The sequence below is a fragment of the Glycine max genome, chromosome 15 (assembly GCF_000004515.6).
Source record: "Glycine max cultivar Williams 82 chromosome 15, Glycine_max_v4.0, whole genome shotgun sequence".
Lineage (NCBI taxonomy): Eukaryota > Viridiplantae > Streptophyta > Magnoliopsida > Fabales > Fabaceae > Glycine > Glycine max.
Window position 1 is genome coordinate 44,029,549 of NC_038251.2, and position 15,574 is coordinate 44,045,122.

The following is a 15,574-nucleotide window of genomic DNA, read 5'->3' on the forward strand; positions in this document are numbered from 1 at the left end:
GTTAGAAAAAAATACAAGTTATATAATATTTAATGTATCACTTATTTTTTTATTTTCTGTTTATTAGGGCAGGGCATTAAGATTAAACTAGCTAGTGACTCGTGCTCTGCACAAGTAAAATTTAATATTAATAATAAATTAATATAAATATAAATACATTTCTATAATATTAAAATATTGTCTCTTTCGCATTTATTTTAGATCTTTTTTCTTTAAAATATTATAGTGGGTGTGATTACTATAAGTTTTAGTCCATCCGAAGCCAAAGTTGATTGAGGTTGTTATGATTTGGGAAAGCAAGGTTCAGACCCCTTTTGCAGTTGTGCAGAGAGCTAAAAATGGCTTTAGGGAGTGGAAAACCCTCGCTCTTCAGGTTCTTAATTATTCTATTAATAATTCTTAATTAGGTTCTTATAATCAGTTGCAACCTGCCGAATGGGAAAAACCGCCTAACAGAGTGCTGTTTTTGGTCCGAAAGGTGAGTTTAGAGTGGGAATCTGCATAAGGGATGAGACTTTAGGAGTATGGAATAAATAGTTTGGTAAAAAACTCGAATCAAATTAATTTTAAATTACTTTAATTGGTTGGATTTTATATTTAAATAATTAAATTAATTTAGAATCAAATTAATTTTGAACTAAATTGATTTTTAATTAATTATAAGTATTGGACTGATTGGTTGCCAAAATCTTGAATTGCCTGCGTTGATTTAACCACTGTGTACAATATACACAAGAATTAGCTACTGACTTCCCACGAAATTTTCCTAGAATTATGCCATCAGATTACATATTTCCTAATATAACAAAGTCAAAGATATATGCAAATCATCTAAACAACCTTCCTAAAATAACTCCCAAATCATATCTCAATCTTTGCTGATATGATTGGATACCACACAGATAAATATAGAAACAATATATACATTAGTGTATCCTCATATTACCCCCCCTCAAGGTGGCGCATGCAAGTTTTGGATGCCCAACTTGCTTAACAAGAACAAAAATTGCTTTGTCCCAAGAGCTTTGGTGAATATATCAGCAAGCTGAGTATGACTAGGAACATAAGACGGTTGGATAGTATTCTTAAGAACCTCATCCTGTACAAAATGACAATCAACCTCAATGTGCTTTGTTCATTCGTGAAAAACCGGGTTCTTAGCGATGTGAAGAGCTGCTTGGTTATCGCAATAGAGTTTAATTGGTTGAGGGTGAAGCACACCAAGACTAGATAAAATAGCTTTCAGCCACGTCAATTCACATATGGTGTTAGCCATGGAGCGGTATTCCGCTTCGGCAGAGGATCGGGAAACCGTATGTTGCTTTTTGGTCTTCCATGAAATAGGCGAGTGACCAAGAGAGATGTACCATCCTATAAGTGATCTACGAGTAAGTGGACAACCAGCCCAATCTGAGTCACACCACCCATACAATTTCAGATCATTGTCGCTGCGCAAGAGAATACCTTTGTCGGGGTTCCCTTTCAAGTATCGAACCACACGCAAGGCAGCATGCCAATGTTCTTCGCGAGGTTGCTGCATAAATTGAGATAGAGTATGGACATAGTAAGAGAGTTCAGGCCTAGTGAAACACAAGTAGATGAGTCGCCCAACAAGTCGGCGATAACGATCAGGATCAGAGAACAACGGACCCTCAGCCAATGCTAACCGATGATTTTCTTCAAGAGGAAGAGACATTGGTTTGGCTCCAAGTAACCCAGTCTCAAGAATAATATCCGTGGCGTATTTTCTTTGACACAAGTAAATTCCTTTGGGTGAGCGAGCAACTTCCACTCCAAGAAAATATTTCAATCTTCCCAAATCCTTCATATGAAAGCATCTATGAAGATAAAGCTTAAACCGAAGAATAGCTTCAGAATCATTACCGGAAACAATAAGATCATCCACGTAAACTAGCACCACAAGATGTACAGTTGTAGTCCATAAAGTGAAGAGGGAATAGTCCAAGCAAGATTGACGAAATCCATAAGTCTTCAATGCAGTAGAAAGCTTAGCAAACCAGCACCTTGGAGCTTGCCTCAAACCATAGAGTGATTTACGAAGTTTGCATACCATTCCTTTGTGTTCTGTCATGAAATCGGGAGGTAGTTTCATGTACACATCTTCTTGAAGGTCACCATGTAAGAAAGCGTTGTGAACATCCATTTGATGAAGTTCCCATGCTTTAGCAGCCGCCACAACCAACACTGTACGAACAGTAACCATTTTTGCCACTGGAGCAAAAGTTTCAGTGTAGTCTAGCCCTTCAACTTGGTGATTTCCCAAAATGACTAGCCTCGCTTTGAATCTCTCAATGGTTCCATCTGAGTGATACTTGATTTTGTAAATCCACTTGCAACCAAGAGCTTTCTTCTTTGGAGGCAAGGTAGTAATGGTCCATCTACCGTTATTTTGTAGTGCCTCAATTTCACTTGCCATGGCTTCTCGCCAGCGTTCATCTTGTACGGCCTCTGAAAAATGCATCGATTCTCGACCTGCACTTATTGCTGCAAGAAACTGACGATGCTGATGTGAAAATCTATCACAATTTACATAGTGAGCTATAGGATAACGCGCACCTGAATCATGTGATGAAGCGGAGGAACAGGTAGATGGGCTCAACTTGATCATGGTGTTGGTCACATAATCACTTAACTTCACAGACGGTCACTTGATCCGATGACCTTTTCCAAGTGGAGAGGTGGGAGGAATGTTGCTTCTTGTTTCCGGTCCTTCACTACTACATTGTACAGCATCTATGCAATTCTGTTTTTCTAGTGGTGGTGCAAAGCTTTGGGGTTCATTGCTTGCTTCACTAGCACCCACCCTGACGTCTGCATTTGTGTCATTATCATGGCTATTTTCAATCATACATTCCTCATCCATACATGGATTAATAAGGGGCACCAGTGATGTTGGGGAAGGATTATTGATTGATTCTTCAAATGGGAATTCTGTTTCAACAAATTTTACATCTCGTGAGACAAAGAAGACCTCTCTCTCTAAATCATATAATTTCCATCCCCTTTGACCATATGGATAGCCAACAAAAATGCACTTACGGCTTCTACTATCAAATTTGTCTCCCTTTCTATCTTGATTGTGTGCATAGCAAAGCAAACCAAACACGCGCAAGTGGTCATAGGAAGGAGAGGTTCCATGGACGAGTTCATATGGAGTTTTTCCATCAAGGATGGGCGATGGTGTCAAATTAATCAAGTAACCTGCGGTTAAAATGCACTCACCCCAAAAGCAAATTGGAAGTCTCCCTTGAAATCTTAGAGCCCTTGCTACATTTAAAATATGTCTATGTTTCCGCTCAACTCTTCCGTTCTGTTGCTGAGTGCCAGTACATGATTTTTGATGGAGAATGCCATGTTCAAGAAAGTATTGTTTCAAACAAGTGAATTCAGTTCCATTATCACTTCTAATCACTTTAACGTGTTTATCAAATTGTCGTTCAATTAGAGCAAAGAAATTTATCATTGTTTGAGACACTTCCCTCTTTTCACTCAACAAATATATCCAAACAGAACGGGAATAATCATCTACTAATGTTAAAAAATAGGATGCACCACATGATGAAGGAGTTCTATAAGGACCCTATAGATCACAATGTATTAAATAAAAAATGCCTGATGCACGATAAGTACTCAAGGGAAATTTTTCTCTTGTTTGCTTTGCTCTTTCACATATTTCACAGACTTTATTCGAATGCTTACCACTACTAGTTACATTAGGGATCAATTTAACAACCTTAAAGGATGGATGCCCCATGCATTTGTGCAAGATATCAAGGTCATATTTTGTACTGATATGATAACCCTTGGAATTTCGAACACCATGATACAGATAAAGTCCATCTTTTCGCTCACCCGCTCCAATCAGCGTCTTCAGAGTGCGGTCCTGCATGGAACATAATTTTTTTTGTAAATTGGACTACACAATCTGTTTCATCAATCATTTGTGACACAAAGATAAGATTGCATTGTAATTTTGGTCCATAAAGGACATTTTCAAGCTTGAGACCCCCATCAAGAATCACCGTCCTTTCTTTGGTGGCAATTACTTTTTCTCCATCAGGCACCGGACATCCTCGTATTGTTCTTTGTTGACATAAATTCTTCAAATACCCTGTCATATGGTTAGAAGCACCAGTGTCTATTATCCACAAATTATTAGGATGCTTACCAGTCATTTTCTCAATCTCATCTGTCTTACCGTTGTTCAGCATCTCAACAAGAGTTTGCCACTGTTCATTGCTTAAACCAGGCAGCTCAGATTTCTCAACGTGTGTTGCGTTAGCTCGGGCAATGCCTCCTCTGCCACGTCCAGCTGAAGTCCCATTTCGTTGCTGATTTTCGCCACTAGATCCGCCTTCACTTCGTGGGCGATCACCCCACCAGTCAGGATATCCGACGACTTGGAAGCAGTTCTTATCATCATGTCCTGCTTTCCTACAAATAGAACACACCATCGATTTGTCTTTGATTTCTCCTCTCCACTTACTTTTATGTTCTGCTTGTACTGCAAGACCCATGACTACTCCTCTCTCTTCCTTTGTTCTGCTGATTGTTCTCACCCTTTCTTCTTGCACTAGAATTGTGTATACTCGATTTAATGAAGGTAGAGGATCGGCAGCTAATATGTTAGACCGCACAGTACCATAACTCGCATCATCCAAGCCCATCAAGAACTGATGAACCCGCTCTTCCTCTCTTCGTTTTTCGAGTTTGGATGCAATATCACATTTGCATCCTCCACATGAACACCGAGGGATCTGCTCATAATTCGCGAGCTCATCCCAAAGCGTCTTTAATTTGCCATAGTAGGAAACCATGGTCAACCCTTGTTGCTTGCAATCAGCTAATTTCGCTTTCAGCTGCTGGATTCTCGGACCATTTACAACTGAAAAACGATCTTGAATGTCCTCCCACAAATCTTTTGCGTTTTCCGCATATGTCACGGTTGAACGCAGGGTAGGTTTAATGGCATTCAATATCCACGACACAAGCATGGATTGAACAGTCCACCAATCTTCCATTTCTGGTGAGCCATCGTCAGGCTGTTCATAGGTTCCATCGATGAAGCCCCACTTTCTCCGGGCACGCAACGAGATTTTCATTGCTCGGGCCCATTCTTCATAATTCTCACCCCGCAGCTGCACTTGTGTGATCAAGTTCCCAGGGTTGTCGTTTGAGTTTAGATCATAAGGAGAAGGTGTTTTCTTGGTACCATCGGTATGAGGCTTTTTATTTTCTGCCATAGCTCTGATACCATGCCAAAATCTTGAATTGCCTGCGTTGATTTAACCACTGTGTACAATATATACAAGAATTAGCTACTGACTTCCCACAAAATTTTCCTAGAATTATGCTATCAGATTACATATTTCCTAATATAACAAAGTCAAAGATATATGCAAATCATCTAAACAACCTTCCTAAAATAACTCCCAAATCATATCTCAATCTTTGCTGATATGATTGGATACCACACAGATAAATATAGCAATATATACATTAGCGTATCCTCATATTAGTTTTCAAACTTTTTTTTTCAAATAAAATATTTAAATGAAAAGTAGTTTACTAAACCAAATCCGTTTTGTACAAATAATTTTGTTAATTACATTTGTTTTATAAATCAAAGCATTTCTTTTTTCTTGAATTATTTTAAAAAATAAACGTATTCGATTTATGTTCAGTTATAATCGAAATTCAAAACTGGATTTTTTACAAACCCCTACGTCATTATTTGTCTTATCCGGAAGACTCAGCAGTTATTGGTCATCAAAGAAAAAAATGTTCATTTTTTGGCAAACTTCAAGTAAAGTCAACCATCATTCATATAATATCTTATTACTCATTTCACCAAAATATTTTGACCCTTCCCTGCACTTAGTCATTGGCATAAGCTGCTCTTTTCAAATTGCTCATTTCCATTCATCTACTTTCATTCCTATCATGGCAGCAGAAATGGTTGCTGGTGCTCTTGTTTCTACTTTCGTTCAGATGACAATTGACAGTTTGGCTTCTCGTTTTGGGGACTACTTTCGTGGAAGAAAACACCATAAGAAGCTGCTGAGCAACTTGAAGGTGAAGCTGCTAGCCATCGATGTTGTTGCTGATGATGCAGAACTTAAGCAGTTCAGAGATGCACGGGTCAGAGATTGGCTTTTTAAGGCCAAAGATGTAGTGTTTGAAGCAGAGGATCTCTTGGAAGAAATAGATTATGAACTCTCCAAATGCCAAGTAGAAGCTGAATCCCAGCCCATTTTTAACAAGGTGAGCAATTTCTTCAAACCTTCTTCTTTGAGCTCTTTTGAAAAGGAAATTGAATCAAGGATGGAACAAATCCTTGATGACCTGGATGATCTTGAAAGCCAAAGTGGCTATCTAGGTTTGACAAGGACTAGTGGTGTTGGGGTTGGATCAGGATCGGGTAGTAAAGTGTTAGAGAAATTGCCATCAGCATCTTCGGTGGTAGAAAGTGATATTTATGGCAGAGATGATGACAAAAAATTGATCTTCGACTGGATCAGTTCTGACACTGATGAAAAGCTATCAATACTTTCTATCGTGGGCATGGGCGGGTTGGGTAAGACCACGCTTGCCCAACTTGTATACAATGACCCAAGAATAGTGAGTAAGTTTGATGTCAAAGCTTGGATCTGTGTTTCAGAAGAATTTGATGTTTTCAACGTATCAAGAGCAATTCTTGACACGATTACTGATTCGACTGATCATAGTAGAGAGCTAGAAATAGTTCAGAGAAGACTAAAAGAAAAATTGGCAGATAAAAAATTTCTCCTCGTTTTGGATGACGTTTGGAACGAAAGCAGGCCTAAATGGGAAGCTGTGCAGAATGCTCTTGTTTGTGGAGCTCAGGGAAGTAAGATCCTTGTCACAACACGCAGTGAGGAAGTTGCTTCTACCATGCGGTCAAAAGAACACAGGCTGGGGCAATTACAAGAAGATTATTGCTGGCAATTGTTTGCAAAACATGCATTCAGAGATGATAATCTTCCACGAGATCCAGGATGCCCAGAGATTGGTATGAAGATTGTTAAAAAATGTAAAGGACTTCCTCTGGCCTTGAAGTCAATGGGAAGTCTATTACACAACAAACCATTTTCCGGGGAATGGGAAAGCTTGTTGCAAAGCGAAATATGGGAATTAAAGGACAGTGATATTGTTCCTGCTTTAGCATTGAGCTATCACCACCTTCCTCCCCATCTCAAGACATGCTTTGCTTACTGTGCTTTATTCCCCAAGGATTATGTGTTTGACAAGGAGTGTTTAATTCAGTTGTGGATGGCTGAAAATTTCCTAAACTGCCATCAATGCAGTAAGAGTCCAGAAGAAGTTGGCCAGCTGTACTTCAATGATCTACTATCAAGGTCCTTCTTTCAACAATCAAGCAAATATAAAGAAGGATTTGTCATGCATGACCTTCTAAATGATTTGGCAAAATATGTTTGTGGGGACATCTATTTCAGGTTGGGAGTTGATCAAGCAAAAAGTACACAGAAAACAACCCGTCATTTTTCAGGTTCAATCATTACCAAACCATATTTTGATCAGTTTGTAACTTCATGTAATGCTAAAAAGTTGCGTACATTTATGGCAACAAGGTGGAGAATGAATGAATATCACTATAGTTGGAATTGCAATATGTGCATACATGAATTGTTCTCCAAGTTTAAGTTCTTACGTGTCTTATCCCTGTCTCATTGCTCTGACATTTATGAGGTGCCTGACTCTGTTTGCAATCTTAAACATCTTCGTTCATTAGACCTTTCCCATACTTGCATATTTAAACTACCTGACTCAACATGTTCACTCTCCAACTTGCAAATACTGAAGCTGAATGGTTGTAGATATTTGAAGGAGCTGCCCTCGAATTTGCATGAACTCACCAATTTGCATCGCCTTGAATTTGTAAATACTGAAATTATAAAGGTGCCACCGCATCTGGGAAAGTTGAAGAATCTTCAAGTATCCATGAGTTCGTTTGATGTTGGTGAAAGTAGCAAGTTCACTATTAAACAATTAGGAGAACTCAACCTTCGTGGAAGCCTATCATTTTGGAATCTGCAGAATATTAAGAATCCCTCAGATGCATTAGCTGCAGATTTGAAAAATAAAACACACCTTGTGGAACTAAAGTTTGTATGGAATCCGCACAGGGATGATTCTGCCAAAGAAAGGGATGTAATTGTAATTGAGAATCTACAACCTTCCAAACACCTAGAGAAGTTGTCAATCATCAACTATGGTGGTAAACAATTCCCAAATTGGTTATCCGATAATTCTTTATCAAATGTGGTGTCCTTGGAGTTGGACAACTGTCAATCTTGCCAACATTTGCCTTCCCTTGGACTTTTTCCATTTCTTAAGAACCTTGAGATTTCAAGTCTCGATGGGATAGTGAGCATTGGTGCGGATTTTCACGGGAATAACACTTCTTCATTTCCATCGTTGGAAACATTGAAGTTCTCCTCCATGAAAACATGGGAAAAATGGGAATGTGAAGCTGTGATAGGTGCTTTTCCATGTCTCCAATATCTTTCTATAAAGAAATGTCCAAAGCTGAAAGGTGACCTCCCAGAGCAACTTCTTCCTTTAAAGAAGCTAGAAATTAGTGACTGCAAACAACTTGAGGCTTCAGCTCCCAGGGCTATAGAACTAAACCTACAAGACTTTGGAAAGCTGCAACTTGACTGGGCTTCTTTGAAAAAGCTCAGCATGGGCGGACACAGCATGGAAGCATTGTTGCTGGAAAAGTCTGATACTTTGAAAGAACTGGAAATTTATTGTTGCCCGAAACATAAAATGTTATGCAATTGTGAAATGAGTGATGATGGCTATGACTCTCTAAAGACTCTTCCGGTAGATTTCTTTCCAGCACTCAGGACTCTTCATCTCAGAGGCTTGTATAATCATCTTGAAGTTCTGGCATTCCGTAATTGCCCTCAGTTAGAATCATTGCCTGGAAACATGCATATACTGCTTCCATCTCTGAAGAATCTACTAATAGATAGTTGTCCAAGAGTTGAGTCATTCCCTGAAGGAGGTTTGCCATCAAATCTAAAAGTGATGTATCTCTATAAAGGCTCCTCCCGACTCATGGCCTCACTGAAAGGGGCTTGGGGAGACAATCCCTCTCTGGAAACCTTGCGGATAGGAAAGCTGGATGCGGAATCTTTTCCTGATGAAGGTTTGCTGCCACTCTCTCTTACTTATCTATGGATCTGTGATTTTCCAAATCTAAAAAAACTGGACTACAAGGGGCTCTGTCAGCTCTCCTCTCTCAAGGGATTGATTCTTCTAAACTGCCCCAACCTCCAACAGCTACCAGAAGAGGGTCTTCCCAAATCCATTTCACATCTTTTTATTGATCACTGCCCCAACCTCAAGCAGCGTTGCCAGGACCCAGGAGGCGAAGACTGGCCAAAGATTGCTCACATTTCAACCGTGGATATTAGGTAGTACATGGTAGTGATGCTGATTTTTAAGAATTATCATGAAACTTTTTCTTTTTTAGTTGATCTGAATTATCATGAACCTTCTACACGATTTGTGCTTCAAGGAAATTACTAAATAATTGTTTTCTTACACTCACATAGTTATATATGCAGTGTGTCAGACGAATTAAGTTTTTTTTATATACGGAATAAAATATTTCACATTTAAATTTATTTATAATTTCTTACAAGAGTTTATTATGTTATTGATAACAAATTTTCGTATATTGTTTAATAATGTGAAGAGTTTACTTCTAAAGAGATAATTGTGTCTTATATCATAAAGGTCTATTATAGTTAAAAGTGATGTTATCTTTTAAGTTTTATTTGAGTAATATGAAATTTATTTGTTACAACATGGAAGTCTATTGTCAAGAAATATTATTTTTCACCAATAACGTCATTTATCTTAATAGTTAAATCCAAAAACTTTTATGAGTGTTTACTTGTAAATAGTTTCAATCTTTATTAATTTTGAAATATTCACCAATGAGTTCATCTAAAATTTTGGATCAATAAAATGACTATATTTAAATATATTTATCTTATAATTACTTTTATAACTACTATATTTATAGTTAAAAATATTACGTTTTCGGCTTGTGAATTTTAACTAATAATTTCTTTAAGATATTTTTTCTTTCATCCATGGATATAATGAAATATTGTATTGACTTTCATATATCTTTGATTATAAATAATGTTGACTGAAATCCATAAACGCTAATATGATTACCTATGTAATACATGAATACAAATATGGATTAACATGATAAAAATAAAATATATAATAGTTTAAAAATATAATTTTTATATCATCAAATTAAGATAATGTTTTGATACAAAAAAGTTTAAATATCCCAATGGATTTTTCTTAGTACATGGTTACCCAGCGATAGACATATACAAATATGGATAGACATAACATAAATAGATTATATAATAATTTAAAAAATATGCATTTTTATACTTTCAATTTGAAAAGAAAACGAAAGGTGCTTTAATATAAAAAGAAGCATAAATTAAAATATGATAAATATCTAAGACTCATGCAATAAAAAACCCAAATGATTTTGTACCCATACTTGTGTCATAGATAAATATAAATATGAATTAGGGTAACATAAATATAATATATAATAGCTTATAAAATATAATTTTTAAAATTTCAAATAAAAAAAAAGAATGCTGCTTTGATATAAAAAAAAAAAATAGACATCATTCATATAAAAGTTGTATAAAAAGAAACATAGACACCATAGTTCGAATTTAGTCTTTGAAAAAATTTGTCCTTTTTGTTCCTATAAACTTTAATGTGTTACTTTTTGGCTTGGGATTAAGTTTGGATAAATTTGAATCTGTGTGAACCTATGTGACATCTTTAATTTAAATTTTAAAATGTATTTCATGGGGGTTAAAAATTACCATAAATTCCAAAAAATACAAGAATCAAACCACAATAAAACCCCCCCAAATCCAGGAAAAAAATAAAAATAGAAAACAATAATTAAATCCCTTTTCCCTAATAACATTGTATCATCACCGTTAAACACCATAACAAACCCAAACCCAAATCCAAAAATTGGAGATCGTTAAAGATTTTCAATTGGTTGGAAATTTTTAAGAAAAACTTAAAATAAAAAATTGGGATGGATTGGATCTTAAGTTTGAACAATGAAGAATAAATCTTAGTATGAATCTTCACCACACTTGGGAGAGCCACCTTCGACATTTAATTAGCTATAAGGATCGAACTAGTTTCGAACTTGTGACACCCTCTACCCCTCACATATATATTAACAAAGGAATAAAAATTCAAATATTAATTAAAATTATTTTTAAAACATTTTTAAAAACAAGCCTTTCAAAGGAGTAAAAGGCTCACATTCACTTCTACATCATATTCAAACTTGTTCAAATAAATAATAAAGTCATCTCGACTCAAACAAGACCGTCTAAGACTTCATACAATTAATATAAAACTATATACCCTAATGTCACATCCTATCAGAGCGTCGTGTCCTGACGTCGTTCATCACAAGGTTCCGTAAAGCAATTCACCTAGTCATCTGCTCCCCCGAACACAAAGTTCAAGATCATCACAGGATCCAAACACAAACAACACACAGGGAGTGAGTTATCACATCCCTAACTTATAGAGAAACAATATAACTAGATATACATATCATATAAATGAGGGACAACTTACTTAAACATAACTCACGTAATTTGATCAAGACATAATAACACATCAATTTCATAATGAACAATTAGCAGACGTTATGCAACAGTTATGTTAAGACTCAAGCCTATATACAATGTGGTACCATGTCAGTGAAAAACCACCATAGGGCACTTAGGAGTACATAGCAAGAGACACCACACAATGGGTATGTCAGGTCACTTTCACTAAGTAAAATCATAAGGAGACCAGTCAGGGTCACGCTGTTTTGCGAGAATACTCCAACCATGTGGGATCGGCATAGACTTAAAGGAGCACTCAAACCGGGTGACCCCCAAGGCTTACACCCCGAAAATTCTGTCAGGGCCTCTCACTCCTGATTTAGGTCCAACCCCTAAAAATCATTTTTTGCAAGCGGACATTGCTCATGAATTATACAATACTCACGACCTCACACTCATATTTTAAACACGTTTAACAAAATTGTGCTACAATTTAACACTGGTTCATGAATAGGAAATCTACATTTTCTCTTTAACACTAGTTCCTAAATAGAAAACCTACATTTTATCTTTAACACTGCACATAAACATTTTTCTCAATATCAACATTGGTCGGGTTATTGTATAATTCATGGCTCACAATATAATTAATGTCATATCAAGTGTCAAACACACACACTTATTCACAATCAAATATCATGCCCACAGTTTAACATCTCATAACGTCACATCAACCATCTCATGTTTACACGTGTCTTGCAAATTGACACATTCAACTTTGTACTACTCAATCTTCACAATAATATTATAATATCATTATAATAACTTATTACACCTTGTAGCTCATATACACATCATACAATAATAATATTTGCGTGACACCAAACATATATATGTATATGAGCATAGTAATTAAAACTACATTATTTTTAATCAAAGAATTTCTATAACAATTAATTTAAGATTACATCAAAGAAATTAATTCTAGGCATTAACCTTACAAGTGTGTTTAATTTATTATTTTAGCATTACAATATATATATACACATAACATGTTGATCATCATCTTGGGAAGATATAGAATAAGGTAATAATTCATATAAAATAAGCCATTAAAAATAATACTATTTAGAGTATAGTTCACGTTGATAAAAAGAACTCATTTTTCTAGGATTTACACTCAACACAAGAACGCATTAATTTCACATCAATTGGTTTGTCAAACATATAAAATTCACAGTTATAATTATAAAGATAGAATCAAAATTTGTAGAAACACCCCAAAACTCATTCCAATTAATACTCTAAGGATCCCTACACATGTTTTCATTAATTCTCAATTGTGCATAACTCATCCCTTACCTCTAAGCGGGCTCACGTGTCTTCTGACATCGATAGCGGCATCTCTAGCAGTTCCTTGAGATTCCTCCAGTTTTTCCTTCGACTGCTCTAATAGAGTTCCCAAACATCAGAGAGACAGAGAAGGAATTGAAGTCTCTACTTGTACTGTCTTCGTGCGATTCCTTTCTCTCTCTCCATAAATATTATCTCACAAATCCCAACGGTGATGGCATGTGGAATTTAATCACAAACCACTTATCAAAATTTCATGAAAATCAAATGGTTAACGAAACCGAGATCATAGTTTTACTGAGACCATTTTGGGTTTTTGCAAGAAAAGAGAAAGCTACGGTACGAAGGGTATTTCTCTTAGCTCTGACATGTTTTTGCAATTCCCAACAGTGAGAATGCTCGGAATTGGGTTGTGAACATGATACTCAAATTTAACGATGATCCAACGGGGTATGAGTCTGAGATCGTCATTTTTATGAGGCAGGTTTGGTGGGTTACAGAAAAAAGAAAGGGTTCTGGGGAGGAGGAGAGGGAAAACGAAATTGAAGTGATAAGCAGTCGTAAAAGTTACTGTCTAACCTAACATATCACTATTTATACCTAGGGTACTCACAACCCATTATTTTATTTATTTTTATTATTTTATAAAAACAAACTCTATTTTATTCTCTATCAAATGAATAAATAAAATACCCTTTTTAACTTTTTATCAAACTATTATTTTAATACACTTATTTCTCTTTATTTATTTAATTACAAAAACCTTATCATAAAACTCTATTTATTTACAAATAACAAATCTTTTTAAATTAGTCTATGAAAAATGGGGTGTTATGGAACTGGTTTTCAAACTTTTTTTTTCAAATAAAATATTCAAATGAAAAGTAGTTTAGTTTATCAAATCCATTTTGTACAGATAATTTTGTTAATTGAATTTTTATAAATCAAAGAATTTCTTTTTTCTTGAATTATTTTTGTTAAAGATTAGATAAAAGATAGAGAAGAACAGATATAAACAAAATCATAATTTCTAAAGAATATATCCTAAGCCAAAAAACAATTTTAAAATTTTAAAAATTAGCTAAAACATCCACGTATGTAGCTATTGTAGGCATAGTTTCAACAAATCTCCTCCTTGCCTCAATTGTTGCAAACACCTAGTTTATTTCTTAAAACTTCAAATCTTGCTTTTGGAAGAGCTTTTGTTAAGATATATGCACTTTGATCTTCAATTCTGCAGTAAATTAGTTTGACTTCACCTTCTTTCTGTGCTTCCCTTAAAAAAATAACTTGATCTTGAAATTGTTGGATCAAGTGGCCTCAGAATAATTAAGAAGGGGAAGTTGAATTAATTATTAGTGAACCTTTACTAATTAAAAATTTATCCTTCTTAATGTTACTAGATTCAATTAGGCTTTACTATAATGTTAAGAAAGTAAAGAACAGAAATAGAAACTTAACCAAAAGTAAAAGCGATAATTAAAGTGCACAACAAAAATTAAAGAGTGTTGGAAAGAAGAAGACAATCACAAGAGTTTTATACTAGTTCGGCAACAACCCGTGCCTACATCCAGTCCTCAAGCGACCTACGGTCCTTGAGATTTCTTTTCAACCTTGTAAAAACTTTTACAAGCAAAGATCCACAAGGGATGTACCCTCTCTTGTTCTCTTTGAACAACCAAGTGGATGTACTCTCCACTTGAACTGATCCACAACAGATGTACCCTCTCTTGTTCTCAGTTACAACAACCCATGTAGATGTATCCTCTACTTGTACCACAAAGGATGTACCCTCCAATGTGTTAAGACAAAGTTCTCAGGCAGTTAGTCCTTTGAAACTTTGTGAAGGGGAAACAAAAGATATCTCAGGTGGTTAGTCCTTTGAAATCTTTTGTATAAGGGAAAGGGAAGAATAAAAAGAATTCTTAGACTTTGTCGTTTTGAATTCTTTGAAAAGGGACAAGGGAGACACAAAAGAATTCAGATGGTTAGTCCTTTGTTGTGTCGGAAAAGGGAGAAGAGAGACACAAAAAGAATTCAGGCGGTTAGTCCTTGTCGAATTCTTTTTGGCAAAGGGAGAAGAGAATGAAAAAGATGAATAACACACTTTTGTTTTCTGTGAAAGAACAAGGTTTGGAAACCAGAAAACTTAGAAAGCTTTTGGCAAAGAAAGAAGAAGAAGAAGTTCAAGAAGATGTTCAATAAGTTGTGTAAAAAGATATTTCAAGTACATAAAATGCAAGTCAAGGTCTTTCTTTTATAGACTCTTCATGTCTGGTCAAGAAAACCATTGGAAGATTTATAACCTTGAGAAAATCTTGAGAAAACCATTGGAAGAGTTACATCTCTTGATTTTTATTCAAAACTTGTCATTGGTAATCGATTGCCAAAACCATGTAATCGATTACACAAAACATTTTATGAAAAGATGTGACTCTTCACAATTGAATTGAAATTTCAACGTTCAGATACACTGGTAATCGATTACCAATATATTGTAATCGATTACA

At 35.6% G+C, this 15,574-nt stretch overlaps 2 protein-coding genes across 2 annotated transcripts; one reads left to right on the forward strand and one right to left on the reverse strand.

Annotated features, from left to right (window-relative positions):
- Nucleotides 1–2,665: 2,665 nt before the first annotated feature.
- Nucleotides 2,666–5,264, reverse strand: LOC112999620 (uncharacterized). Its single transcript, XM_026125948.1, has 3 exons — nucleotides 4,011–5,264; nucleotides 3,721–3,904; nucleotides 2,666–3,222 (listed from the first exon to the last, which is right to left on the reverse strand). The coding sequence occupies exons 1-3, from the start codon at nucleotides 5,262–5,264 to the stop codon at nucleotides 2,666–2,668; spliced, it is 1,995 nt and encodes a 664-aa protein (XP_025981733.1).
- Nucleotides 5,265–5,856: 592 nt separating this feature from the next.
- On the forward strand, nucleotides 5,857–9,607 carry LOC100782324 (putative disease resistance protein At3g14460). The gene has a single exon (XM_003546657.5). It carries the CDS (start codon nucleotides 5,965–5,967, stop codon nucleotides 9,490–9,492), a length of 3,528 nt encoding a protein of 1,175 aa, XP_003546705.3. The 5' UTR covers nucleotides 5,857–5,964; the 3' UTR covers nucleotides 9,493–9,607.
- Nucleotides 9,608–15,574: the final 5,967 nt, after the last annotated feature.